Source organism: Pogoniulus pusillus, chromosome 4 (genome assembly GCF_015220805.1).
Source record: "Pogoniulus pusillus isolate bPogPus1 chromosome 4, bPogPus1.pri, whole genome shotgun sequence".
Lineage (NCBI taxonomy): Eukaryota > Metazoa > Chordata > Aves > Piciformes > Lybiidae > Pogoniulus > Pogoniulus pusillus.
In genome coordinates this window covers 1,142,594-1,170,489 of record NC_087267.1, presented here as the reverse complement: position 1 = coordinate 1,170,489, position 27,896 = coordinate 1,142,594, and the positions used below count along the sequence as shown (strand labels likewise).

General features: G+C 46.6%; 1 protein-coding gene across 5 annotated transcripts in view; it reads left to right on the top strand.

Moving 5' to 3' along the window:
- Positions 1-593: 593 nt before the first annotated feature.
- Positions 594-27,896, top strand: part of ACSS3 (acyl-CoA synthetase short chain family member 3) — a 35,043-nt gene continuing 7,740 nt past the window's right edge. For 2 of the 5 annotated variants that reach the window (XM_064141915.1, XM_064141910.1), the window contains exons 1-10: positions 594-1,549; positions 6,056-6,200; positions 8,954-9,142; positions 12,786-12,920; positions 13,174-13,314; positions 15,162-15,242; positions 15,328-15,423; positions 18,450-18,601; positions 20,982-21,085; positions 24,897-24,992. In XM_064141915.1, coding sequence (XP_063997985.1) covers positions 1,236-1,549; positions 6,056-6,200; positions 8,954-9,142; positions 12,786-12,920; positions 13,174-13,314; positions 15,162-15,242; positions 15,328-15,423; positions 18,450-18,601; positions 20,982-21,085; positions 24,897-24,992 — 1,453 coding nt within the window. In that variant the 5' untranslated portion in view covers positions 594-1,235. The remainder of the gene's footprint in view (positions 1,550-6,055; positions 6,201-8,953; positions 9,143-12,785; positions 12,921-13,173; positions 13,315-15,161; positions 15,243-15,327; positions 15,424-18,449; positions 18,602-20,981; positions 21,086-24,896; positions 24,993-27,896) is intronic. The other 3 variants (XM_064141913.1, XM_064141919.1, XM_064141923.1) reach the window with 3 other exon arrangements.

Genomic DNA, 27,896 nt, shown 5'->3' with positions numbered 1-27,896 from the left:
ACTGCCCCCAGGACTGCAGGTGGGGTCTGAGGAGAGCAGAGCCAAGGGGCAGAATCCCCTCCCTTGCCCTGTGCCCACACTGCTCTTGCTGCAGCTAGCACAGGGTTGTGTCTGGGCTGCACTCCCACTGCAGGCTCATGTTGAGATTTGCATCAGCCCAGACCCCCAGGGCCTGTTCCTCAGGGCTGCTCTCAGCCATTCCCCACCCAGCCTGGAGCTGTGCCTGGGATTGTACAGACCCAGGTGCAGGACCTGACACTTGGCCTTGTTGAATGTCATGAGGTTGGCCTGGGCACAGCTCTGCAGCCTGCCCAGGTCCCTCTGGATGGATCCCTGCCCTCTAGCAAGCCAATAGTGCCACACGTCTTTATAGTGGGACTGCAGGAAGAACTTCCTGAGAGATCTGGAATGGACCTGTTATAGCACCAAAATATTTTCTTACACGACAAAAATAACATCAGGTGTTGAAGGAAAGCCTGGATGAAGGCACTTAGTGCCATGGTCCAGTCGATTGGACAGGGCTGGGTGCTAGGCTGGTCTGAGCTTGGAGATCTCTTCCAACCTGGCTGATTCTGTGATTCTCTGGAACTGGTGCATGCCTTAGCCGAGTTGTGCATCTGCTGCTCTGAACTGCGACCACCGAACCTTGGGCTCTGCCAGTGTAGCCCTCCTGCAAACAGAACCAGCTCCTGTTTGTGTGGTACTGACAGCGTGCCTCACTGTATCGCAGGCAAGCTTCCTCGGAGCAAGACTGGCTTTCAGAATACACGCTTGAGGAATATTACGTCTGCATGTCAAGCAAACCATTAAGGAAAAAAACCATCCAGGGTTTTCCCCCGTTTCGGCCTCCCTCGGCCGTCAGTGGCATCCCAGCGCACAGTGCCGACCACCCCCACATGGCGACCGCGCCGACCCGCCCGCGGCTCCACGGGGCACAGCAGCGGCCGCCGCCCGCCCGCTGCCGCTCATCCCGACTCGCTCCGGCTCCCGTTCGGGCTGCGACCACGGCCCTCGCTTCCACTCCCTTCTGCGACCCCCGGATAAGCAAGCCGGCGTCCCACAGCAGCGTCGGGGCGGGGACGGTTCCGCCACCGCGGGGGCGGCTCCACCGCGCTCCGAGCCGGCCGCGCCGTCCTGCTGAGTGCTGCCTCAGGTGCTCTGTCCTGTGCTGCCCGGGAGTACTGTGGAGCCTTAACGGAGCCCCTGCGGCTCCTCGACCTTAAAGGTCACGGGAAATGGGTTTCCCGGGCAGGCTGGCGGCGCTGCCAAGCCTCCTTGGGGCGGCGGTGGGCCGGGGAGGCGGTGGTGCCTGGAGGCGGCCCGGGCGGCCCTGCCTGGGGACCCCACTCCCAGGCTGGGTCGCCGCTGCCAGGCGCCCACCGCTGGGCGGCCGCGCCGCCTCCTCCCGGGCGCTGGGCGAGTACGAGAAAGTTTTCAGGTCTTCTGTGGAGGAGCCCGAGAAGCTCTGGGGAGCAGCTGCCGAGCAGATTGAGTGGTACAAGCCCTGGGTCCGGGCCCTAGAGAGGGGCCACCCGGGGAACGGCTCCTGGTGAGTCTGGCTGTGCCCCACCGCCGGTGCGGGGCTTGGCCGGGGCCGGGCCGGGCGGGGCGCGGGAGGACACAGCTCGGTTGTACGAGGCGGACCGTGGGGGCCGCGGGGGTGCAGGGTGCGGGGGTCGTGTGCTTCGCACAAAACTGCCCAGGCACGGCGTGGCCATTGTGCTGTGCCGATGAGGGAGGCGACTGCAGAGCATAGAGGAGTTCAATGATTACACTTCGTTAAGGTCAGTGATTAAAGCCGGCGGCTGAGTGCGCTGGGCTGAGCGGTGTGACGTGCACGCGTGGGTGCCGGCCGTGCGTGTCTGAGTGCGAGGGCGTGCGGACCTGTCGCGCTGCCACCCGACTCCGCTTGGGACTGGCGTGGGAACGCGGGGCTGTGGGCCCCGGGGAACCAGGCATCAGGTGCCGGGGTGTGCAAACAGAAACGGAGGCTTTCAAAGTTGCTTAATCTTGGGGACTATCTAAATAGGTCGTAATTTAAAGGATGTGGTTATGGTAATGCTTGGCAAAAGCATCGACATGGTCATTTTTGTGCATAGATGTATATATACTTCTACATAGCCACGTGGTGAATGGCAAACTGCCCTGAGACAGTGTGCAATACCCTTAGAAATTACTGGGGAAGATTTTCAGTACTACATCGAAGGTGTTTTACCTGCTAAATGTTTGTGTTGGTCACCATCACCTCTTTTGCAGCAAGTTTACATCATGCTCTTTGATTATTTCTTTTTTGTCAAGGAGAAGCTGATGGAGGATAAAGCAGGCTGTACAGGATGAGGATAATCTTTAGGCCATTGACATTCTTCACCACTTTTATATTATTCTGCTTTGATTTTAATTTAATTTGAAAAAATCCTACCATTCTCATAATTAAGAGTATTAATCACTCTTGGATCTGCCCGAATGAAGAGGCAGTCTCCTCTCCCAGACAACCAGCAATAGAACAAGGGGACACAGCCTCAGGTTGTGCCAGGGGAGGTCTAGGGTGGATGTTAGGAGGAAGTTGTTGTCAGAGAGAGTGATTGGCATTGGAATGGGCTGCCCAGGGAGGTGGTGGAGTCACTGTCCCTGGGGGTGTTCAAGAAAAGCCTGGCTGAGGCACTTAGTGCCATGGTCTAGTTGACTGTTTAGGGCTGGGTGCTAGGTTGGACTGGCTGAGCTTGGAGGTCTCTTCCAACCTGGTTGAGTCTATGATTCTATGACAGAGAACCAGTAGAGTGGAGCCTGCTTACTTATTGACATCTCATGTTATTGCTTGACACCTTTAGTAGTGGAAATTGTGTGTAGGTCTAAGCTGAATGTTAAACAGCTGAGCCAGGATATGTCTCTTAAAGTCAGCAGGGATGTTTAACAGTCAGAAGTGCTAAAATAGATGGGTAGGGAAACCCATGTTGTACTGACCTTCGTTTCCAGGTTATTAACACTGTTCAAACAAGGGCAAGCAGAATTGGTTGTGTGATTACAGACCAGTAAGTCTCACTGGCTTTGGCATTCTTGAACTTCTGTCAAGAAGTCTGTGCAATAGTTACTTTTTAAGAACTAAGGAAGGAGAATATAATACATGCTAGGGAGCATGGTTTTGCTACCAGATGCTATCAAACTAAAGTGCTTTGTTTTGCTGAGCATGATACGTTTGCTTGCTGACAAGGTTAGGTCTTTGTAAAAGTATTGGCTTCTCAGATGGGAGCATTTGGTCTTGTTGGAGGGATAACTCAAGTTGGTCTTATCTTCCAAAGGTCTTTTCTGGCCTCATTTCTCACTTGCAGATTGCCACAGATTGAAATGATCATGTTAATGTGAGCAAATACCTTAAAGGTGGGTGTGCAGAAGATGGAGCTAGGCTCTTTTCAGTGGTGCCTGGTGACAGAACCAGGGGCAGTGAGCACAAACACAGGACGTGTTTTTTACCTGAAGGTGCACAGAGTTGGTTGCACAGTCTCTATCCTTGGAGATAATTCAGAAGCTGTATGGACCATGTGGTCCTGGTCTACTGGCTTCAGGTGGACCTGCTTGAGTAGAAGAACTGGATGAGGTTCCTCCAGAGATTGCTTCCAGCCTCACCAGCCTGTGGTTTGGTGGGATAGCACAGAGATGCAAGTATCTGAAGACTGCCCATGAGGCCATCATCACTGTTTGGGTGTCAGGTATCTGTTACTCTGTTGTGGATAATAAACTGCACAGCCATTCAAATTTGTATAATCCTCTTTGATGTCTTAATAGCAACATCCGTTTTGGTTTCTTTTTTCAATTTCAGTTCCCATTAAGTGATCCCAGGCTGTATGTGATATTAGTGTAGCATGCTAATGCCTCTGAAGTTCCAAATGGTAGCAGCATTCGGTGTGCTGGTGAGGGGCATGACTGGTAGGTAAGTTCCGTGAGGAAAAGACTGAGAAGAAAGAGAAAGGAAGGATATAAGAGGCTTTTTCAGAGGATGTGCTGAAGGGTAAACAGAATGGAACAGAGTGAGGAAGAGGCAGGGTGTCCATGGAAAATATGCCTTCCTGGTCTACTGGGGTAAAGATGTAGTTCTGATTCAAAGATTCACTTAGGAAGCAGTTAATGGACACCTTAAAAATACTAGTAAGAAATTTGTGTATGTGCTTCGAGTTAGAATTTGTCTCCTGTTTCAGACACCTACTATTAAGCCAACCAATAAATATGTGTCTATTTTCAGTATCTTTGGTTTTGCTTGCCAAACATGGAAATTAGAGAAATGGGTACTTCTAGGGGATTTTTTTTTTTTTGGTGGTCTCTTTTACTTCAGTCAAAGAAGTCAAAGGAGGTGGTTCATGTTTGTCAAGTGTAGCTGTAAGGTAGACACCAATTTGTCCTGTCTAAACACTTTGTAAAGAAGAAGAAAAGAAACCATTCTACATGCCCTAGTGTGTTTTGTTTAGTCTTTTCCATTAGAAACACCAGTGTTAGTTCAGTGGGTTGCAAAATGATATCTGAAAGTGATGTGATCAATATCACCATCCTCCATTGTGGTGAAAACAATGATCCAAGGTGCCCCAGACTGTTCTAGCCTGCACCAGTGATGGGCATGGTGCAAGACTTCTGATTTTGCTCACATCAAAAATAGAGAGGAATTGCTTAGTGTGGAATCCAAGAGGGAGATGTGAGTTTTAAACCATGTGAAATTTGCCTACAGAGTTAAGGGAAAATTTGTTCTCTGAGTTAGCTTTGAAGAGAGGTCAAAATTAGGAGTCTTATATTGCAACAAGGATGGTGCAGATTTTTGATGTTAGAAAAATCTTTTCAATGCTAAAGTTAATGAAGCCTTTGAACAGATTATTTTGGAGTCTTGTGGAATCCCAGTTAGCAAAGTTAAGCAAATATTTGTTTAACCAAAGAATCATAAAATCATTTAGGTTGGTCTAACAGTCAACCCAACACCGCCATGCCTATTAAACCATGCCTCAAAGTGCTACATCCACACATTTCTTGAACACCTCCAGGAATGGTGACTCTACCACCTCTCTGGGCAGCCTGTTCCAATGCCTGACCACTCTGAGTAAAGAATTTTTTCCTAATATCCAATCTAAAACTCCCTTGCCACAACTTGAGGCCATTTTCTCTAGTCATGGAATCGTAGAATCAACCAGGTTGGAAGAGACCTCCAGGATCATCCAGGCCAACCTAGCACCCAGCCCTGGCCATTCATCTAGACCATGGCACTAAGTGCCTCATCCAGTCTTGTCTTGAACACCTCCAGAGACAGTGACTCCACCACCTCCCTGGGCAGCCCATTCCAATGCCAATCACTCTCTCTGCCAACAACTTCCTCCTAACATCCAGCCTAGACCTGCCCTGGCACAACTTTAGACTGTCTCCCCTTGTTCTATTGCTGATTGCTTGGCAGCAGAGCCCAACCCCACCTGGTTACATCAACAAATTTGTCCTATTGCTAATTACTTGGGAGAAGAGATGAGCACCTACCTCACTACTGCCTCCTTTTGGGTGGTTGTAGAGAGCAATGAGGTCTCCCCTCAGCCTCCTCTTCTCCAGACTAACCAATGCCAGTTCCCTCAGCTGCTCCTCTCTGGGGAGCCTGTTCCAGTGTTCTGTGACCCCTGCAGTCAAGAAGTTCCCCCCTGAGTTGAGCTGGAACCTCCTGTGCTGCAGCTTACACCCATTGCTCCTTGTCCTATCCCAGGGAGCAGTGAGCAGAGCCTGTCCCCCCTGCTCCTGGCAGCCCTCAGATACTTATAAACATTTGTCAAATCCCCTCTCAGTCTTCTCCAGACTAAACAGTCCCAGGTCTCTCAGCCTCTCCTCATAAGTCGTGTCCTCCGGTCCCCTCATCATCCTCATAGCCTCCTGCTGGACCCTCTCCAGCAGATCCCTGTCCCTCTTCATCTGGGGAGCCCAAAACGGAACAGAGTATTCAAGATGAGGTCTCAGCAGGGCAGAGCAGGGGGGGGATGCACAATGCAGAACTAACCCTTGCTAGTTTAGAAGGCTGGCTGTTCTGTGCTTCCAACTTCTTTTCTAGGTTTGTAGGTGGAGAGCTGAATATCTGCTACAATGCTGTAGATCGTCACGTCGAGAATGGACGAGGAGACCAAATTGCCATCATTTATGACAGCCCTGTAACAAATGCCAAAGAGAAAATAACATATAAGCAGCTCCTCGAACAGGTACGTTTGAGAATAACCTTCTTACTTCAAATGGTCACTAAATATTGCACAGCAGGGAGATACTAGAGGGGCAGAAATGGTCTGCCTTGCTAGACTGTTGGTTTTGCTACACTCAGTGTTGTTTATAACCTTCACTTCCTACCCATCTATCCTGTCTTAAGATGTTTTGGTCTTCCTTTCATTTTTCTTCTGCAATTTAGTATTTCTTTTTGGAATTGATTATATTTTGAACTTTTCTCCACTGGATTTATGTTTTTTTTCCTCCTGACAGTGCTTATTTTGCACTTAAATGGTAAAGCAAAATATTAGCTGAGTCACTTGTCAGTTGCTATGATGAACAAAAATACAGTTCTGTAGGTCAGAACTTGAGGTTAATATCATTTCTATCAAGGTTTCTAGTCCACTCTTGTTGAAGAAAGTTAACTCTGCTTACCTGATAACTACTGGCCACCTGGTAACAAAGGTAATCACAAACAGATCTGCTGAAAACAGGAGAGATGTGGGCTGGTGTATTTTGTGCCATGGACCTTGTAGATGCTAGGAGCGACTTTGAGAAAAGGCCTGCCAAAACAACTGTGGAGAGTGGGTGATACAGAATCACAGAATCAACCAGGTTGGAAGAGACCTCCAAGATCAGCCAGTCCAACCTAGCACCCAGCCCTATCCAATCAACTAGACTATAGCACTAAATGCCTCATCCAGGCTTTGCCTGAACACCTCCAGGGACGGTGACTCCACCACCTCCCTGGGCAGCCCATTCCAATGGCAGTCACTCTCTCTACCAGCAACTTCCTCCTAACCTCCCAAAGTGATGAACAGATACCCACAGGTGTTTAGGCTCATTCAGCTTCCAGAGCTGGCTGAGTCTAGTCTGGGAGATTTCCAAAGTAAGGGGGCAGGCAGGTAGCTCCCAAACCACTACAGGAGGTTGTTGCTCCACAGTTTTGGCTCAGAGACATGGAAGAATCATCTCTCACAGCACAGCAGCTCTCACAGTCAATTCAGAGACTCATGTATATTACCTTTCCACACTTCCCTTATCAATGCCCCATTTCTACCAGAAACCTCTTAAACGCTGTTCCACCCTCAATACACACCCAGGAAACGAGTACCTAAGCTTATTCATGCAGACATCTGGATCACTGGGCTTGCAGTTCCCACTGTCTGCCTGGCAGAGAGTGTGCCAGGGGCATGTTCCTGTGTGTGTTTCACAAGAGTTGGCTGGAGGTTGCAGGCATGTAGATGTCTGCAGCTTTGTTTCCCTACACTGTGTCCTGGGGGTACTGAGCAGAGAAACAGAAGGATTTGGGTCAGAAGACACCAGTGTCTTCTTTCTTTGTTGTGACAGGTGGAGGAAAGAATTTCTTCCCAGCCTGTACTCTGAATCTACCCTTTCCCATTTTAAAGTCGTTGTCCTTTGATAAACAGTCCTTTTTCCTTTGATAAACAAAGCCAGTCCTTGATAAACAATCCCTCCCCATCTTTCCTGTAGGCCCACTTTTAAGTATTGGAAGGCCATTGTGGGGTCTCCTTGGAGCCTTCTGTTCTCTAAGCTTAACAACCCAAACTCTCAACCTGTACTCACAGGGGAGGTTCTCTGGCTCCTTGATCATCTTCAGGTCTTTCAAATAGTGGCACACAGAGGCAGCATTTTGTTAAAGCTGAGAACTCCCAGCAGTTATCTGGATTAAGGAATGAGTGGTTAGTGGCATTTAAAACCTTGCCAAACGTTTCTATTGATTTTTTCTCTAATGTATCAAAGCAGTACTTTTGTTTGAGTCTCATTTTGCACCAGGAAAAAGTTAAAACAAAAGGTGCAAGGTTCCTCCATCTGGGTCAGGGCAGTCAAAAGCACTGATATAGGCTGGGCATTGACTAGCTTGAGAGCAACTCTGGGGAAAGGGGCCTGGGGGTGCTGGTGGATGAGAAGCTCAGCGTGAGCCACCAGTGTGCTCTGGCAGCTCAGAGAGACAACCAGAGCCTGGAATGCATCGAGAGAAGTGTGGGCAGCAGGGTGAGGGAGGGGATTCTGCCCCTCTGCTCCACTCTGGTGAGACTCCACCTGGAGTACTGCATCCAGTTCTGGAGCCACTGTTACCAGAAGGGTATAGCCATACTGGAGTGTGTCAAAAGAAGGGCCAAAAGGATGATCAGAGGGTTGGAGCTGCTCTGCTATGGAGACAGATTGAGAAAGTTGAGGTTGTTCAGTCTGGAGAAGAGAAGGCTCTGAGAGACCTTCTTGTGGCCTTCCAGTATCTGAAGGGGGCTACAAGAAAGCTGTGGATGGACCTTTTAGGATGCTAAGTAGTGATAGGACTGGGGGAAGTGGAGCAAAACTTGAAGTAGGTAGATTCAGATTGGATGTCAGGAAGAAGTTCTTAATCATGAGGATGATGAGACCCTAGAACAGGTTGTCCAGGGAAGTGGTGCAAGCCTCATCCCTGGAAGTTCTTAAGGCTGGGCTGGATGGGACTGTGAGCAACCTGATCTAGTGTGAGGTATCCCTGCCCACAGCAGGGTGGTTGGAGCTGGATGATCCTTGAGGTCAAACATACTAAATATACAACAGTAATTTTGCAAGAAGGAGAATGTCCTAAATTTATTGAACCTGGATTGCATTGTTCATCATCTTTCCATCTATTGCTTGCCTCCTAAATGTCCTGCGTGCGCTGGTTGTGTCAGAGTTGGTTTTGATGAGGCAACAGCAGATCTGCAGAAACTTCTAACATGTCACAAATATTTGGCCAGTACAGGTCTCCAGGTTGGCTGCTGTGATGGTCAGACATGGTGTGAAGAAAGGAGATCGTGTGGTCCTCTACATGCCTATGATTCCACAGACAGTGTACTGCATGCTGGCTTGTGCAAGAATAGGAGCCATCCACAGCCTGATCTTCGGAGGATTTGCCTCTAAAGAGCTTTCTGTTCGCATTGAGCATGCAAAGGTAACAGGTATTTGGAACAGCAAACATTAGTTACTCTCATAAGACAGTGTCCAAAACCTGCTTTTTTGGGCTAGGTTTGTTTCTTCCCAGAGCAGGTGACAGCAGTGCTCTGTGTGGTGTACAGTCTCAGACCTGGCATTACAATACGAACAGAGCACTACATCTGTATGGGGACTTTGATATTACATATCAGACCTTGAGATACAAATTTGGACCATTTGTAAAATGCATGAGTTTAATATGTCCCATTTGCCAATCCTTTCCTACAAAGCATCACCTTCAAATTGGCTTTTAGCCCAGATTTCCCTGAGGTACACAAGTCAAATGCTGCTGACCCTAAAGGACTTCACTGGTTTACTTAATACTTAGACATATTAAGTAGTAAGTTTTTTCATCTCTAAATCTCCTCTTGTACCTGATTTCAACATGTACCAGGGCAGCTGGAGAACTGGTTGCCTTAAGTGACTCTGCAGAGAACCTAATAAACACTTTGACCCAAGTTGAACTTGTTTGTGAAGCATTGTGTAAGTCTTTGTAGATGGAAATGCAAATGGAACTTTCATAAGCTACTTAGTAGCTTATATGTGCATATTAGTAACTTGCATGTGTGTTAGTTTCAAACCAGCTAACAGTGTTTGTACTGGAAGCTTCTGTTCTGTGAGCGGAAGTGCAGCCCAAAGCCAGAGAGCAAACTGTGTTATCTATGTTTGCGTTTGTGCTAGTGTGAAGCTAGCTAGAATGTTTTGCTGAGAAGAATTAGGTTATGGCTGTGAAAAGGAAACAATGGTGATGGCTGCTGCACTCATAGGCTTGCTGAGATGGATAAGAACAAGAGTAAAAACATAGATAAGGCTTTCAGGCACTGCCTGGGCTTTGAGCTGCATTTCTCTCTAACCTCACCTACTGTCTCTCTGATTACTGCACTTTGCTTTCTAACTCCCCTGGCTGACCCTCCATGCTTCCTTGGGGCACAAGGCAACATCTGGGGTAAGGTAGAGCAGTGGGAGAAGGTGGAAGAGCAGTTGGGAGCCCCTCCTGGGGACTCAGGTGTCTGGGAGGGCTGCTGTGTTTCTGTATTACCTTTTGCCTTGTCTATGTCTGTCTATAGCTGTATATACTGTAACTATCTGCTTGGATATTGTGCTAAGCTGTAAATATAAGCTTCATTCAATTTCCAGAGCTGGCTGAGTCTAGTCTGGGTGATTTCCAAAGTGTGGGGGGGGCAGGGAACACCCAAACCACCACAGCGTTCTTGTTGTTATCCATCTCAGCAAGCCTATGAGTGCAGCAGCCATCACCATCGTTTCCTTTTCACAGCCTGTAGTCTAGTTCCTCTCACCAGAATATCCCAGCTAGGCTCACACTAGCACAACCTGCTGTTGACAACAATCTTTCTTCTTACCAACTCAATAGAACTGTGTTAGTATCATACATTAATTACAGTCTTAAGTCTAGGTAGCCTTTGAGTTTTCAGTTTAACTGCATTGTATTGTATCATCTCTTATTAAAGTCAGTGCATCCCAAAAAAGGAAAGGTGACAAGTGATGGAATTTTAAAGCCCATCTGAAATCTTTCTTTTGAATGCACACTAATTGGCAAGCTTCCTTGAATGACAGATTTGGACAGGAAACATTTTATTGTTGCCCAAGAAAACAATTTAATCTGTGTTTCTGTGCTGAGTTTAATGCAGTCTTAACTGTGGCATTGTGGTTTGTGCCTACTTAATGAGATTTATGCTAATGCATACAATTAGTAAACCAGCTTGATCAAACTGAAGGATGTGAGATAAACACACTTCCAGAACCTCTAAAGCAAGGAGATTGAAGGCTCTTTTTTTTCCCCCTCCACTTAAAATGTATTCTTTGTTGCTACCTTTTATATCCTGATATACAAGAAATGAAAAAGTACTGATCTTGGGACTCAAATCAAAGAGGTTTGTATGCAAACCTCTTGACTTGGGAAATCTGTGTAAAGCCCGTAGTTAGTTTTCATGACAAAGATGCTAAATCTCTCTTGTAAAACACCTGTTTTAGCTCAGGTGTTGCAGAACCCTGATGAGCTCATTGCGACAAACGTGGTAAAAGCCCCACAGACCAATGTGATCAAAGGCAAAGCCACAGGAGGGAGCTGGCGTTGTTTTGCCTGGAGAAGAGGAGACTCAGAGCAGACCTCATTGCTGTCTACAACTACCTGAAGGGAGGCTGTAGCCAGATGGGGGTTGGTCTCTTCTGCCAGGCACCCAGCAATAGAAGAAGGGGACACAGTCTCAAGTTGCACCGGGGGAGGTCTAGGCTGGATGTTAGGGGGAAGTTGTTGGCAGAGAGAGTGATTGGCATTGGAATGGGCTGCCCAGGGAGGTGGTGGAGGCACTGTCCCTGGGGGTGTTCAAGGAAAGACTGGATGAGACACTTAGTGCCATGGTCTGGTTGATTGACTAGGGCTGGGTGCTAGGTTGGACTGGATGATCTTGGAGGTCTCTTCCAACCTGCTTGATTCTATGATTCTGTGCCTTCTTTTTCTCATGAATGAGGTGTCCATTATCTATCCTTTCTAAGTTAGCCAGCAGCTGGTGGGAACCAAGGTCAGCATCCACCTGATATTATGCTTCTTCACTCTGTTCCCACATCCTTCTTCACTTTGCATTCCCACAAACCTACATTTGGAAATAGATATTATTTTCAGCACCTCCATCCCAGAAATGTGAATATCTGATTGTGTTGGTCTTGCATCCTGCATCCTGCACCCATCACTTGAAAGACTCTAGCTTTACTTCCCTCATTTCACTTCAGCTTATTATTCTCTTCCTGTGTTTCTGCTTTCCTGTGATCTCTTCCTTTCTTCTGTTTTCCCTTCTGTGCCATTTAATTGCAGGCTGGGTAAGAGCTAGCAAAATGCTACAGCTACTTTTGAAATATGGCAGTGAGCTTGGGGAGATAATTAGAAAGCAGGCTAAGCTGCACAGGTGACTGCTGACATCATTGTGCTACTTTTCATTAATGGAGAGGTTAAGATGGAGATGTCTTTTTTTCTCTGTTCATTATTCTTTGTACTACTTGCAGAAGCCTAATATTGTTGATTTATTAGTCAAATTTGGTTGAAAATGATGAAAAGTGTCAGAAGTTGTTTGTGTGCCTGGGCAGCAAGTTCACATGAACTTTTATGGCCTTGCAAAAATGGTCTGACCTGTTTCTACCTGATCTGAAGATCCATTTTGTACAGAGGGCATCAAATTCATAGAATCATAGAATCAATCAGGGTTGGAAGGGACCACAAGGAGCAGCCAGTTCCAGCCCCTCTGCCATGGGCAGGGGCACCCTACCCTAGAGCAGGCTGCACACAGCCTCATCCAGCCTGGCCTCAAACACCTCCAGGGATGGGACCCGAGCCCCTCCCTGGGCAACCCATTCCAGCCTCTCACCACTCTCATGCTCGACAACTTCCTCCTCACATCCAGTCTGAACCTCCCCACCTCCAGCTTTGCTCCATTTCCCCCCAGTCCTGGCACTCCCTGAGAGCCAAAAAGTCCCTCCCCAGCTTTTTTGTCGTCATTAATCAAAGAATTTACTGGCAAATGTATTATTAGGTTTCATCTATACAATACATTGAGAATATATATATTAACAATCTGAATTCTTTATTTTAGCCCAAACTTGTAGTAACAGCAAGTTTTGGAGTAGAACCAAAAAGGAAAGTGGAATATGTATCCCTCCTAGAAGGAGCACTGGCAAGAGTACAGAACAAACCTGCTAAAGTTCTCATTTACAAGCGACCTAATTTGGTAGGTGGACAGTTGTTGTGCCTTTATGTTACCTTTTAGATGTGTGCTTTTCTCTTCTCCAAGTCAAACTTTTAGCTGTTGCATTCTGGTTTTGGGTTCTATGGGAGAACTTCACATTTCTAACATTTCAATAGTAAACAGTGTTAATACAGCACTGAAATTACTGTGCAGAAAATTGAGCAATGCTCTACCAAAAATTGGAGTAGAAGATTTCCCTTTCCTCCTTATGATTTTCCATTTCTCTAATGGGCAGGGCCACGTTCCTTTGGTCCCAGGCCGTGATCTTGACTGGGAGGAAGAGCTTGCGAAGGCAGAGTGTTACAAGTGTGTCTCGGTTCCCTCAGACCATCCTCTTTATATTCTCTATACATCTGGAACAACAGGCTTGCCAAAGGTAAGGGTCTGTCTGTGGAATCATAGGTATGCAGGACCTTGCACTTGGTCTTGTTGAAGCTCCTGAGGTTGGCTTGTGCTCCCCTCTCCAGCCTGTCCAGGTCCCTCTGGGTGGATCCCTGCTCTCCAGCCTGGCTGCTGCACCACACAGCTTGGTGTGGTCAGCAGACTTGCTGAGGCTGCACTCAGTGCCTCTGTCCATGGCACCCACAAAGATGCTGAACAAGACTGGTCCCAGGACTGATCCCTGAGAGACCCCACTAGTCACTGGCCTCCACTTGGCCATGGAGCCATTGACAGCCACTCTTTGGGTGCAGCCATCAAGCCAGTTCTTTATCCATCTCGTGGTTCACCCATCACACCCATGTGTCACCAGCCTGGAGACCAGGATGTGGTGTGGGACAGTGCCAAAGGCCTTGCTCAAAAGACCTTTGTGAGAGGCCTGTGCTATAGCATAAGTGTCTGTGACCAACTTATTTGCAATTGAGAGAATACTTAATTAAAAAGGTTAAAAATGTTTGGCAAAGCTCAGTGTTCTAAATGATAAGCACTGCTAGAAAAAGTTTAATTTGTTGTTCACATTTCACTGCTCTAAAGTCAGTATCTGGGAATAGGTCATGTTCATTTATTTAAATAGTAGTCATATAAACTTCATTTACTTCAAACTGTTTGTGCAGTATAAGCTTCCAAGCACAGCATCTCTTTTATGCTTCACTATCTTCTGTGGTTTAACTGTTTCAGGTAAGTGTAATACAGTCACTTAAGTGATGTGTCAGTGTGCTAGTGTGAAGCTAGCTAGAATGTTTTGGTGAGAAGAATTAGATGCTAGGCTGTGAAAAGGAAACAATGGTGATGGCTGCTGCACTCGTAGGCTTGCTGAGATGGATAAGAACAAGAACACAGAGAGAACAGAATCTCGCTCTGGCTCTGGCTGCAGGCACTTCTCTCCCTAACTTGTTGACTAATCCTTCTGCTTCCTAACCCCCCTGGCCGACCCTCAAAACTACCTTAAATGTAAGGCAAAGTCTGGGGTAAGTTAGAGAGGTAGAAGGAAGGTGGAAGGGTGGTTGAGAGCCCCTCCTGGGCACTCAGGTTTCTGGGAGGGCTGCTGTGTTTCTGTATTACTTTTAACTTGTCTATTTCTGTCTAGAGCTGTAGATATTGTAAATACCTGCTTGTATCTTGTGCTAAGCTGTATAAAGCGTCATTCAAATTTCCAGAGCCTCTGAGTCTAGTCTGGGTGATTTTCTTAAGTGTAGGGGGGCAGGGAACACCCAAACCATCACAATCAACTAACCCTGCCATTGTGTGATGGCATGAATTGCTAAATAATCTCTGCTTATCACTTATGAGGTAATCTTCCCATAGATAAGATACAGGGACTGGCATTACAGATTAAATGGAATTAAGCATGTTCTGAAGGCTTGGAAGATATCAGAAGTAAACTCTCAAGTGTTGGTTTGATGCTTGGCTTCTACACTTGGAAAGAGAATTGAAGCTAAACGTAGTTTGGTGATCTTATAACCATACATTCAGAGACAGTATCACACATCCTTGCATGTGACAGTGTTTAGACTGCTACTAGAGACTGATGTAGTTTTGTGGCCTATGAAGTGAATTTATAGGGAAAACATTTTCATATTGTATGTTTATTACTCAAAATTACTTCTTCACTGGGCATGGTAGCACAAGCAGTTACTTGTTGGAGTGGATCCTTTTCTCAAGTGTGGAATATTGGAATTGGCCAACTTTTCACTGTCTTGCTGCTAAAATCCTCCAGTGTCACTGGAGACAGGAGTATCATTGCATCCTTCAAAGAATCCTTAATATTAACATGTTCTCCTTTAGGGTGTTGTCAGACCAACAGGTGGCTATGCAGTTATGCTGAACTGGACGATGTCAGCTGTGTATGGACTCAAACCTGGTGAGGTAATTCTGTTTATATGTTATGTGAAGGGGTTTTGAGCTCCTCTAATACTCCTCACTATTTTAATGAGTTTTTGTTTCATTTTAGGTGTGGTGGGCAGCTTCTGATTTAGGCTGGGTTGTTGGTCATTCCTATATTTGCTATGGACCTCTCCTTCATGGGAATACAACAGTTTTGTATGAGGTATGATCCATACTAAAAAGCCTTTGGAAAGGCAGCATGTCCCACAGCTGATGATCCTGACGTTTATGCCTGTCTGCTCTTCATGCTGCCTAGGTCTAATTGTGTGCTTGTCTTCAGTTTCTGTCCTCTCTCATCTCTTAGAGTAGTTCTTAAGCAAAACTTGCTTCTCTCTCCAAATTTTCTGCTTCATCTCTGTGGATGGTAATGGTCAGTGGGACGTTGTCCCAGTTTGAGGCCAGGAGCTACCCAGGGCTGGAGGACAGAAATGACTCTTACTCCTTTTGAAGAGTGTGATAGTTTGGGTGTTCCCTGCCCCTCCACACTTAAGAAAATCACTCAGATGAAACTCAGGCACTCTGGAAAGTTGAATGAAGCTTTATACTTAACAGCTTAGCACAATATGCAAGCAGGTATTTACAACAGATAGAGAAATATGCAAGTTAAAAAGTTATACAGAAGCACAGCAGCCCTCCCAGAAACCTGAGTTCCCAGGAGGGGCTCCCAACCAGCCTTCTACCTTCTCCCCAGCCCTCTACCTTACCCCACACTTTGTCATATGTTCAAGCTGAGTTTGAAGGGTTGGCCAGTGGGGTTAGGAAGCAGAAGGATTAGTCACACAGGCGGCAGGTTAGGTTAGACAGAGAATTTCGTGCAGCCCCAGAGCCCAGAGAGCAGTTCCCTTATCTTTATTATGTTCTTGTTGTTATCCATCTCAGCAAGCCTATGAGTGCAGCAGCCATCACCATTGTTTCCTTTTCACAGCCTAGCATCTAATTCTTCTCACCAAAATATCCCAGCTAGGCTCAAACTAGCACAGAAGAGTAAGAATAAAGATAATGCACACTAACTGGCAGGGGGAGAGATATTCCTGGGCTGCTGCTACAGCTCAGGGCTGTTATACTTTTCCTGGTTTGTTCATTGCAGCTTCACTGAACCCACACCCTTAGTGACTGCCAGGTCTGCTATCTTGGTGGGCAGAGCTGACACATCAGACAGGTCATTCATGACGATCTTTGTTGCACATTCCAGAGGGTCTTCCACCACACTTTGGTCTTGAGGGGTAGAGATGATCTTGTCTTTGTTGAGACATTCCTGAGTTCTTGATGTAATCATAAGGTGATTTCCATCCAGACAATACTTTACTGTAACTGTCTTTGTAAAGTTGTCAGTTTCTCACAAGTAGAAAATGCCTTTGAAGCAGGTCTAGAATCCTTGAGTCCTGAAAAGCAATGGTCACTAGAGGTGCATTTACATGATCATTCAAATCACAGTGGTAGCTCAGTTCTGAAATATGTCACAGAATCACAGAATTGTCAAAGTTGGAAGGGACCTCAAAGATCATCCAGTTCCAACCACCCTGCCATGGGCAGGGACCTCACAGTACACCAGGTTGTCCAGAGTCCCATCCAGCTTGGCCTTAAAAACCTCCAGGAATGGGGCCTCTGCTAGTCCTTCTGTATTGATTAGTTCAGCTTGGTTTTAGATATATGGATGACTTCTTTGTATAGAAAGCTAAGACAGAAGCATTGCCACTTGGGATAAAAGGGTGGGATGCAATGAATGTCACTGCAGTGCTCTAGAGTTTTCCAGAACCAATGAAAATCCATATGCCAACAGAAATTCATAGAAGCACAGAATCAGTCAGGGTTGGAAGACACCACACTCCCTGCTATCCTGAAAAGTCCTTCCCCAGCTTTTTTGTAGGCCCTCTTCAGGTCCTGAAAGGCCACAAGAAGGTCACCTCGCTTACCTTTTTGATATCAGAAAAGAGAACTCTGTGGCAATTTTACCTGTAGCTTTCTGGGCTTTGAAATGCCTTTGTACTGCCTCAGGTTTTGTTTATGCAATCACTAAACTGTGGTCAGCTGCCAGGACACCAGGCAAGTTTTTCTGTGGCACCAATGAGAATATTTTCACAGCTGGGACAGGTCTGTTTTTTTTCCTAAATGAGCATTTAAATTGCTGCTTTACTCTTTGGGTATTATTTGCACCGAATGTGTTCCTGTGTAACCTGATCTAGGAGCACCTGCTTTAGCAGGAGAATTGGAGTAAATGATCTCTGGAGGACCCTTCCAGTCCTGTGGAGCAGGCTGAGCAAGGGACCCTTCCATTCTGTGATTCTGCAGTTTCTTATCAACTAGCAGGACAATTTTCTGGCTGTGAGGAGGAAGTTGTTGAGCATGAGAGTGGTGAGAGGCTGGACTGGGTTGCCCAGGGAGGTGGTTGAGGCCCCATGGCTGGAGGTGTTTCAGGCCAGGCTGGCTGAGGCTGTGGGCAGCCTGCTCTAGGGTAGGGTGTCCCTGGGCATGGCAGGGGGGTTGGAACTGGCTGATCCTTGTGGTCCCTTCCAACCCTGACTGATCCTATGATTGTGTGATTCTGTTTGTCCTGTTTCTCTGAGTAGCAGCCAGTCTGTGCTTGTGCTCATGAGAAGCTGTGAATTTATTCCTAGAAGTGAATATGCTCACAGTGTTCTTAATTTAATAAAGCCTTCTTTAAAATCTGACTTGCAGTTACTCCTGTTGCTGTGTTACCATTACTTTTATGTGTTCAAACCTTGAACTGTCAAGGAATCATGAGTTTATTTTTATCCTGAGCTTAGTTTTATCCTATTTTTAGCCTGGAGAAGAGGAGGCTCAGGGCAGAGCTCATTGCTGTCTACAACTACCTGAAAGGAGGTTGTGGCCAGGTGGGGTTGGGCTCTTCTCCCAGGCAAGCAGCAACAGAAGAAGGGGACACAGTCTCAAGCTGTGCTGGGGGAGGTCCAGGCTGGATGTTAGGAGGAAGTTGTTGGCAGAGAGAGTGATTGGCGTTGGAATGGGCTGCCCAGGGAGGTGGTGGAGTTGCTGTGCCTGGAGGTGTTGAAGCAAAGCCTGGCTGGGGCACTTAGTGCCATGGTCTGGTTGACTGGCTGAGGCTGGGTGCTAGGTTGGACTGGATGCTCTTGGAGGTCTCTTCCCACCTGGTTGATTCTATGATCTTATGATTCTATGATCCTGTGACATTTTGCATTCTTCTGTCCCTAGGGGAAGCCTGTGGGAACGCCAGATGCTGGTGCCTATTTCCGTGTGCTAGCAGAGCACGAAGTAGCTGCCCTCTTTACTTCACCAACTGCAATTAGAGCAATCCGTCAGCAGGACCCTGAAGCAGCCTGGGGAAAGCAATACTCCCTGAAAAGGTGAACTAAGGATACTCTGGAAGCAGTTTCTTAAAGAAACAGGCTGGATGAACTAATAATAGCAGAGTGTCTGGGGCTTTGCCCACCTCTGTGTAATGGAATCCAAAGAAACTTGGCAGTTTGGATGTGTTTTGCTTGTAAGTTGGCATTGGTAGTTTGGAGATGAGAGCTCTTAAAAACGTTGTGGTTTTAAGGATAAGAGCTTTTACTACTGCTCACTCAGCCTTAATTGTACTGCAGTGTGCTTGTACCCTGTAATACAGTCTTGGATTACAGGATCCTGTGCTGTTTGCTCACGTGTCCTCTCATTTCACTGAGTGCACAGGGTCTACAGTGACTTGTTTAATCATCAGCTAGTCAGGGCTTTTTGCTTTTCTCCCCATCATTCAGTTACTGTTTACACTTATGTGCTCTGAAGACTCAGCTATTGCCTCTCTTGTACTGATTTTGAGGAGTTTACCAGTATCAGTGTGCTTCAAAATTATAACTGAGTCCATCCTCACAAATCCCTTGTGAGATGGGAGAGTGGTATTATCTGTATTTTGCAGATGGGAAGCTGAGACACAGATTAAGGTCAAAGTCTTTTGTCAGGTTTGAGTAGCCAGCCTGAGCTGCTGAACTAGGCCTGCTTCAGAGTTCTTAGTTCCTATTAGGTTGAAGGTGTTATGATATTAGTAAAATACCTCTAACTTACTTGTGTCTGTGAGTGTTTAGTCTCCAGACCAAGTGTCTGTATCTTATGGCAGATGTTCTAGGAATGAAAAATACCACATCTAATCTCAAAACTGAGTAATTTACTCAGTACCAGACAAGGACAGTGTCAGACTATGTAAGCAGTGTTTCATAGCATTGCACAGGCTCACAGGATGTTAGGGGTTGGAAGGGACCCAAGGAGATCATCCAGTCCAACCCCCCTGCCAGAGCAGGACAATCCTATCTAACACAGGTCACACAGGAACACATCCAGACAGGCCTGGAAAGGCTCCAGAGAAGGAGACTCCACAACCTCTCTGGGCAGCCTGTGCCAGTGCTCTGGGACCCTTACAGGAAAGAAGTTCCCCCTTGTGTTGAGGCAGAACCTCCTGTGCTGCAGCTTACACCCATTGCTCCTTGTCCTATCCCAAGGAGCAGTGAGCAGAGCCTGTCCCCCTCCTCCTGGCAGCCCTCAGATACTTATAAACATTGATCAAATCCCCTCTCAGTCTTCTCTTCTCCAGACTAAGCAGCCCCAGGTCCCTCAGCCTCTCCTCATCAGCCATGCCCTCCAGTCCCCTCATCATCCTCGTAGTCCTCTGCTGGACCCTCTCCAGCAGATCCCTGTCCCACTTCAACTGGGGAGACCAAAATATTTATCCAAAGAAAAGTGGAAGATGCAGAGCTATGCAGCTTCATTAGACCTCCATGTTCTTAATTGCTCAGGAACTTGTTTGCTTCAGGGTTGGTTTGATTGTTTGTTTGTTTTGGCTTTTTTTTAATTAGTAAGCTGGATTTATTCCTGAGGTATTAATTACAAGTTTATCATTACTTTCTTCCATCTCTTTTGAGTGCTGTCATCCATCTATGCCTTGAAACAGGAAATAAACTCATTTGAGGCCTTCATGCCCTCTGTGATACTGGAGTGTGTCCAGGGAAGGACAGCAAAGCTGGTGAGAGGCCTGGAACACAAACCCTATGAGAGGCTGAGGGAGCTGGGGGTGTGCAGCCTGCAGAAGAGGAGGCTCAGGGCAGAGCTCATTGCTGTCTGCAGCTGCCTGCAGGGAGGCTGTAGCCAGGTGGGGTTGGGCTCTTCTGCCAGGCAAGCAGCAAGAGAACAAGGGGAGACAGTCTCAAGTTGTGCCAGGGCAGGTCTAGGCTGGATGTTAGGAGGAAGCTCCTGGCAGAGAGAGTGGTTGGCATTGGAATGGGCTGCCCAGGGAGGTGGTGGAGTTGCCATCCCTGGAGGTGTTGAAGCCAAGCCTGGATGGGGCACTTAGTGCCATGGTCTGGTTGACTGGCTAGGGCTGGGTGCTAGGTTGGCCTGGATGAGCTTGGAGGTCTCTTCCAACCTGTTTGATTCTATGATTTTAAGAGTCCTCTCCTTTAGGAAGAACTCTTCAGAATCTTATGCAGAACAAGGTGCAGTACCAGAGTGGTGGAATAGGGTGCCCAGGGAGAGTGTGTATGCCTTGAGCCGTCCCGGTTGAGAGGCATCCCTGTTCATGGCAGGCAAGTTGGACTAGATGATCACTAAGATCCCTTCCAACCTGAGCCATTCTATGATTTTGTGATTCTTCTCTTTATCTGGGGCACTGACCAGAGATATTTATTGAATTTGTTACCTTGTTTTCCTTCCCCTATCCAGATCAAGATACATACTTATTGTTAACATTTTTATTTAAAGGTTCAAAAGGTTATTTGTAGCTGGTGAGCACTGTGATGTGAACACACTAGAATGGTCAAAAAAGGTCTTCAAGGTACCTGTCTTGGACCACTGGTGGCAAACTGGTAAGTATTTAAAGTACCATTTGCAAAGTACAACAAGGAGTTGCTTTCAGACTTGTTTCTGGGAGCCTGCAAGTAGAATTGTTTTCAATTTCCATGAACATGTAAATCATAGAATCAAACAGGTTGGAAGAGACCTCCAAGAGCATACAGCCCAACCTAGCACCCAGCTCTATCCAGTCAACCAGACCATGGCACTAAGTGCCTCATCCAGGCTTGGCTTCAACACCTCCAGGGACAGTGACTCCACCACCTCCCTGGGCAGCCCATTCCAATGCCAATCACTCTCTCTGCCAACAACTTCCTCCTAACATCCAGCCTAGACCTGCCCTGCCACAACTTGAGACTGTGTCCCCTTGTTCTGTTGCTGGTTGCCTGACAGAAGCAACTGACCCCCACCTGGCTACAGCCTCCCTTCAGGTAGTTGTAGACAGCAATGAGCTCTGCCCTGAGCCTCCTCTGCTGCAGGCTGCACACCCCCAGCTCCCTCAGCCTCTCCTCACAGGGCTGTGCTCCAGGCCCCTCCCCAGCCTTGCTGCCCTTCTCTGGACACCTTCCAGCACCTCAACATCTCTCTTGAATTGAGGAGCCCAGAACTGGACACAGCACTCCAGGGGTGGCCTGAGCAGTGCTGAGCACAGGGGCAGAAGAACCTCCCTTGTCCTGCTGGCCACACTGCTCCTGAGCCAGCCCAGGATGCCATTGGCTCTGCTGCCCACCTGGGCACAGGTTTTTTTATGGCTCTGTATGCAATTTAACTAAGTGATAAGGGTCAAACTTAATTTGTCTTGGATGTGAAGGATAGGTAAATCCAGTTATTTTTCCATGAGGCTTACAGGTAACTTGCAGAGGTTTTACACTCTGTTTGGTAGAACACTAGTGGGATGATGAGTGAGCTTGTTTTGCAGCCATGAAGGCAACAAACCCTTCTCATATTCTACCAAACAAATGCAATCTAAAGTGTACACAGCCTGGTGGAGAAGGTCATACTTGGGTGTGATAAACTCTCTAAGTAACATTTGAGCAAGAATGTCTTACCTAACGTTCTTTCCAGGTGCTTCAATGCATATTCTTCACCCAAGGTTGTAAGAAATTGAAAAGCAGGAGAATCTTGGTTACAAATCACTCAACTTTAATACCTTATCTAAAAGTTGTTGGCTTTTTATGGATTTTGCTAAAACAGAGCCCTGCTACTCACTATATTTTGGCATTCCTTATGCACCTGTTATTTATTGTGTTGATGATGTGTGCACTTAAATTCACAAGAGGAATAAGTCAAGAGTGCAGTCAGATGGAGGAAAACCAAATGATAATTACCATCACTGTTCACTTTTCTGCTGCATCTGTCATACTCTTCAGAAAGGAGTGAAATGAGATACCAAATGATGCATGAAAGAGTCTGTGAAGTTTCAGTTCTAACCAGCAAACACATTCACAGTTCAGGATGACAGATTGTCTTGAGTCTAACCTAATTGTGCTTAATGTCTGAATCAGATTTAATTTCAACACTTGCTTTCTGACAGCTGAGAAAAACCTCATGGCAAAACTGTTCAGTGGCTCTTTTTGAGTCCTTGCTGCAGGCATGACTGAGCTGTGCTGTACAGAGGCTAAAATAGTTGTTATCTGACATGATCTTCCAAGATCAGCAAACATAAGACTGAACTGGTGCTTGGGCTCCCAGACTGCAGCATGGCTTTCTAGATAGAGTATTTCAGTATGATCAGTGCTGAGGGATGGAGGAAATGAGATCTGTGTGATTACTTGTAGATGTGTCCCTGAATCTTCAGGAGCCTCCCAGGTAAATTTCTTTCTCTGATGCATTAGATTTGTTTTCATTCTAACAGATCAGCATGGCATGCTGTTATTTGTATTGCAAGTGCTATACTTAATCTGGTGCTGTGATGATCTGATCCTGGATGCCCAGTAGTTGTTGCCACACAAGAAAGCACATTGCTCTTCTATTACTGAATTCATTGTTCCATCCTTTCTGGCATTATTAAAGTGATCACAGTGTGGAGGGAGCATGTGCAGAGGATCTCTTCAGAGCTGCTTTCTTCCTGCGTGGGTGGGTTTGTTATCAGTTGCTGCATTTATGCCTTCCATAGATCCTCCTTTCCATTTGTTAGTGCTATCTAATGCTGTAGTAATTCCAGTCTCTCTTGAGTAGAGGAGCCCAGAGAATCATAGAATCATAGAATCAACCAGGTTGGAAGAGACCTCCAAGGTCATCGAGTCCAACCTATCACCCAGCCCTAGCCAGTCAACTAGACCATGGCACTGTGTGCCTCATCCAGTCTTTTCTTGAACACCCCCAGGGAGCTGGACACAGGACTCAAGGTGTGGTCTGACCAGTGCTGAGTACAGGGGCAGAATAACCTCCATGTCCTACTGGCCACACTGTTCCTGATCCAGGCCAGGATGCCTCTTGGCCACCCCGGCACGCTGCTGGCTCCATGTTCAGCTACTCTCTACCAGTACCCCCAGGTCCCTTTCTTCCAGGCTGCTCTCCAGCTACTCTAACCCAGCGTGTAGCACTGCTTGGGGTTGTTGTGTTGTCCAGTTAACTGCCATCAGTATATTGACTGCAGGAACATTTCTCTTCCAGTTCAGTTAATGTTTATATCTTTTTGCTAGTTATTTCTAGACTCCTTTGTATAATCTTTCCATGACCATTGCAGAAGAACCTAATTATTATTTTAAAATAGTGGTTGGAGTGGCAAGAGTTCTGAATACCAAAATTAATCAACAGTATTCATTTTGAAAGTACCATGTTGCAATCAATCAGTTAGCCCTCTATTACATTCAGCAGCTCTGATTTTAAGGTGATCTCTCACTAAGTCTCTCTTCCAAGTCTCAGTGAAGTGCTTTTCATTATTTTCAGAGATACAGAATCATAGAATCAACCAGGTTGGAAGAGACCTCCAAGCTCATTCAGCCCAACCTAGCACCCAGCCCCATCCAATCAACCAGACCATGGCACTAAGTGCCTCATCCAGGCTTTGCTTCAACACCTCCAGGGATGGCAACTCCACCACCTCCCTGGGCAGCCCATTCCAATGCCAATCACTCTCTCTGACAACAACTTCCTCCTAACATCCAGCCTAGACCTCCCCCAGCACAACTTGAGGCTGTGTCCCCTTGTTCTATTGGTGGTTGCCTGGGAGATGAGACCAACTCCCACCTGGCTACAACCTCTACATTACTTCCATTTTAACTCAGGGCAGATGCTGAGCATGGTTACAGACCAGCTGTGAAATACTGTTCTTCCAAATAGCTGTTTGGTTGTAAGGTGTTACACATAAAGGAAATTGGTTTAATCATGCAGTTGTCCCTGGAAAGCCTTCCAGAGCCAGAGGGTGAGCTGACTTGCCAGAGTAGTCAGTGACAGCGTAGCCCCTGAATGCTTACAGAAGGGACTGTCTGGAAGACATATCTTCTGTTCTGTTCCTTACATTAAAACTATGCAAGTTCCTCTAAGACTTCAGCACTGGATATCTGTCTAGACTCTGTCTATTAGCTTTGGAGGATCTGTCACTATAAGCAAGTATGAGGTAAGTGATGTGTGTTTGGACAGTGATAAAGGCAATGTAAGGAGTAGGTGGATTACAATTGAGCATCGTCTGTCTTCAGGCTGTTGCTATTTCAACCCCTGACATTCTGTGATTCTGTGATACACAAAAGCTCCTGAATTCTAATTCTTCCATTGCTTCTGGATTTTTATTTTATTGTGCTGAACTAGAAGCAAAACTTAGAACCAGTAAATGATGACACTGAGACTAACCTGAGCTGCCATATGTTTGTGTTCTCTTAACAGAATCTGGTTCTGCAATTACTGCTTCCTGTATTGGTTTGGGAAGCTCTGCAACACCTCCACCTGGACAGGCAGGAAAGCCAGTACCAGGATACAATGGTAAGACTGTGCTAAAAAGGGAGATTTATAATATTCCTTCATAAGTGCTCTGTCATACCTCACAGGGAAATCAAATTCAGTCTTAATATATTTTCCTCCTTCCTGCATCTTGTGGAATGCAACTGTGAATAAGAAATAAAGAAACAGATCAACTACTCCTGCCTTTGTTATATAAAAGCCTAGCACATACTTCTGTACTGTAGATACCAAAGATAGGGAAAAAAATGCTTTAAGATAGGGAAAAAATACTGTGCCTTAAGATAGGGAAAAAAGTACTGTGCTTGAAGTCTTTTTCTAATGCTGTGCTGCTTTAAATGAGAGCAGCACTGAAATTTGTACTGGCAAATCAGGGAGAAAAATGCTGTCAGCAAAAGGGGAAATGATAAGTAGACAAATGATTGCTACAACTTGCACAAGTGTCAGACCTTTGTGATGGTTTGGGTGTCAGCCACACCCCACACTTGAGAAAATCACCCAAAATAGAGGCTCTGGAAAAATTGAATGAAGCTTTATAGTTACAGCTTAGCACAAGATGCAAGCAGATAGTTACAATATATACAGAAATAGACAAGGTAAAAGGTAATACAGAAATGCAGCAGCCCTCCCAGAAACCTGAGTGCCCAGGAGGGGCTCCCAACCACCCTAACACCTTCTCCCACCCCTTTGCCTTACCCCAGACTTTGTCTTATGCTCAAGGTGAGTTTGGAGGATTGGCCAGGGGGGTTAGAAGCAGAAGGATTAGTCAGACAGCAAGTTAGAGAGAGAGGTACAGCCCAAAGCCAGAGAGCAAACTCTGTTATCTATGTTTGTGTTCTTGTTCTTACCCATCTCAGCAAGCCTATGAGTGCAGCAGCCATCACCACTGTTTCCTTTTTACAGCCTAGCATCTAGTTCCTCTCACTAAAATATCCCAGCTAGGCTCAAACTAGCACAAGCTTTGTTTTCAGTTTTGAGATGCCTCAGAGACACATTCATTAGGTTTCATTTAAACACCACAATTTTATGTGTTAAGGATTCTGAAGTGTGTGAAGACAATTCTTAGTGAGGTCTTTGTCTTTCTCAAATCCTTCATTGTGAGCTGGCAAGCAGCTTGGCAAAACCCTTGTAGTCAGCACTGCTCAGGCCACACCTGGAGTGCTGTGTCCAGTTCTGGGCTCCTCACTTCAAGAGATATGGTGAGGTGCTGGAAGATGTCCACAGGGGGGCGCCAAGGCTGGTGAGAGACGTGGAACACAAACCCTGTGAGGAGAGGCTGAGGGAGCTGGGGGTGTGCAGCCTGCAGAAGAGGAGGCTCAGGGCAGACCTCATTGCTGTCTGCAGCTACCTGCAGGGAGGCTGTAGCCAGGTGGGGTTGGGCTCTGCTGCCAGGCACCCAGCAACAGAACAAGGGCACACAGTCTCAAGCTGTGCTGGGGGAGGTCTAGGCTGGATGTGAGGAGGAAGTTGTTGGCAGAGAGAGTGATTGGCATTGGAATGGGCTGCCCAGGGAGGTGGTGGAGTCGCTGTGCCTGGAGGTGTTCAAGCAAAGCCTGGCTGGGGCACTTAGTGCCATGGTCTGGTTGATTGGCCAGGGCTGGGTGCTAGGTTGGGCTGGATGAGCTTGGAGGTCTCTTCCAACCTGGTTGATTCTATGGTTCAGATAAATTCTGTACTCCCAGATTATACATGTGGGTGTCATGGCTTTGTACATGGCTAAAGTTCTGTGGTATTTTATGCTGTGATATAATAGAAAGTTACCAAATCTACTCTTTCTTTTTTTAATGCAGCCAAATTCTTTCCTGTCACACTGCTGCTAGAAGAAAATAATTTCTTTGCTGATTTTAGACTCTGAAGAGTGCAAGCAGCACTTAGCTGTGGTATCAAAGTGCAGTAGCACAAATTGCATTTGCAAGTGAATCAAGATCCCATGGCAATTTCAAGCTCTGTTGTCTTAAATCAGATTCAATTATGTTATGCTTTTCCTTTCACCCACTTGAATAGTAAATTACAGATGTTACCATTCCTGGACATACAGGTGGCAGGTTTTTAGTCAGGAGTCTGTCATCTGCTTGTCTCCCTCTCCTCTGAAGGTTTCAAATACCCAATGGTAGATTATTTGTAGTAATTTAGGTCTAGCTGAACATTGATTTATTTGCTTGGACAGGCTTCCAAAAGCATATTCTTAAATCCTTATTAGCCCAGTCTGTCAAAACCTTCACTCCCTGTTTTTAACTGTGCTTCAATCATTTCACTTTGTTTAATTCTATGTATCACAGGCCAAGCTGATATCAATTATTCCTTTCTTATGCCCACACCTTTAGATGGAATGAGTGGTTGTGGTAGATTTCTCAGATGACTGCACAAAAGAGGATGCTTCAGGTGTTTATCCTCAGAAACCTCAGTATAGGGATATGCTGTTTTCCCTGAAGGTGCTGAGGCATTGCCATCCAGGGAGAAGGCTTCTGTTGGGAGCTCTGGATTCTTCACTGTGCTTGTCCTGGTGTAAGACAGTCAGCTCTAACAAGCAAGCTTTGAGCTGAGGTAAAGAGAGGGTTTAGTGGAATAACACAGTGTGTTATGGCCCAGCCCAGAGAGTGGTGGTGAATGGTGCCACATCCTGCTGGCAGCTGGCACTAGGGGTGTGCCCCAAGGATCAGTGCTGGGCACAGTCCTGTTCAGTGTCTTTACTGATGACCTGAACCAGGCGATTGAGTCCAGCATCAGTAAGTTTGCAGATGACACCAAGCTAGGAGCAGCTGTGGAGCTGTTGGAGGGTAGGAGAGCCCTGCAGAGGGACCTGGCCAGGCTGGATGGGTGGGCAGAGGCCAATGGGATGAGATTGAACAAGGCCAAGTGCAGGGTTCTACACTTTGGCCACAACAACCCCAAGCAGCACTACAGGCTGGGGACAGAGTGGCTGAGAGC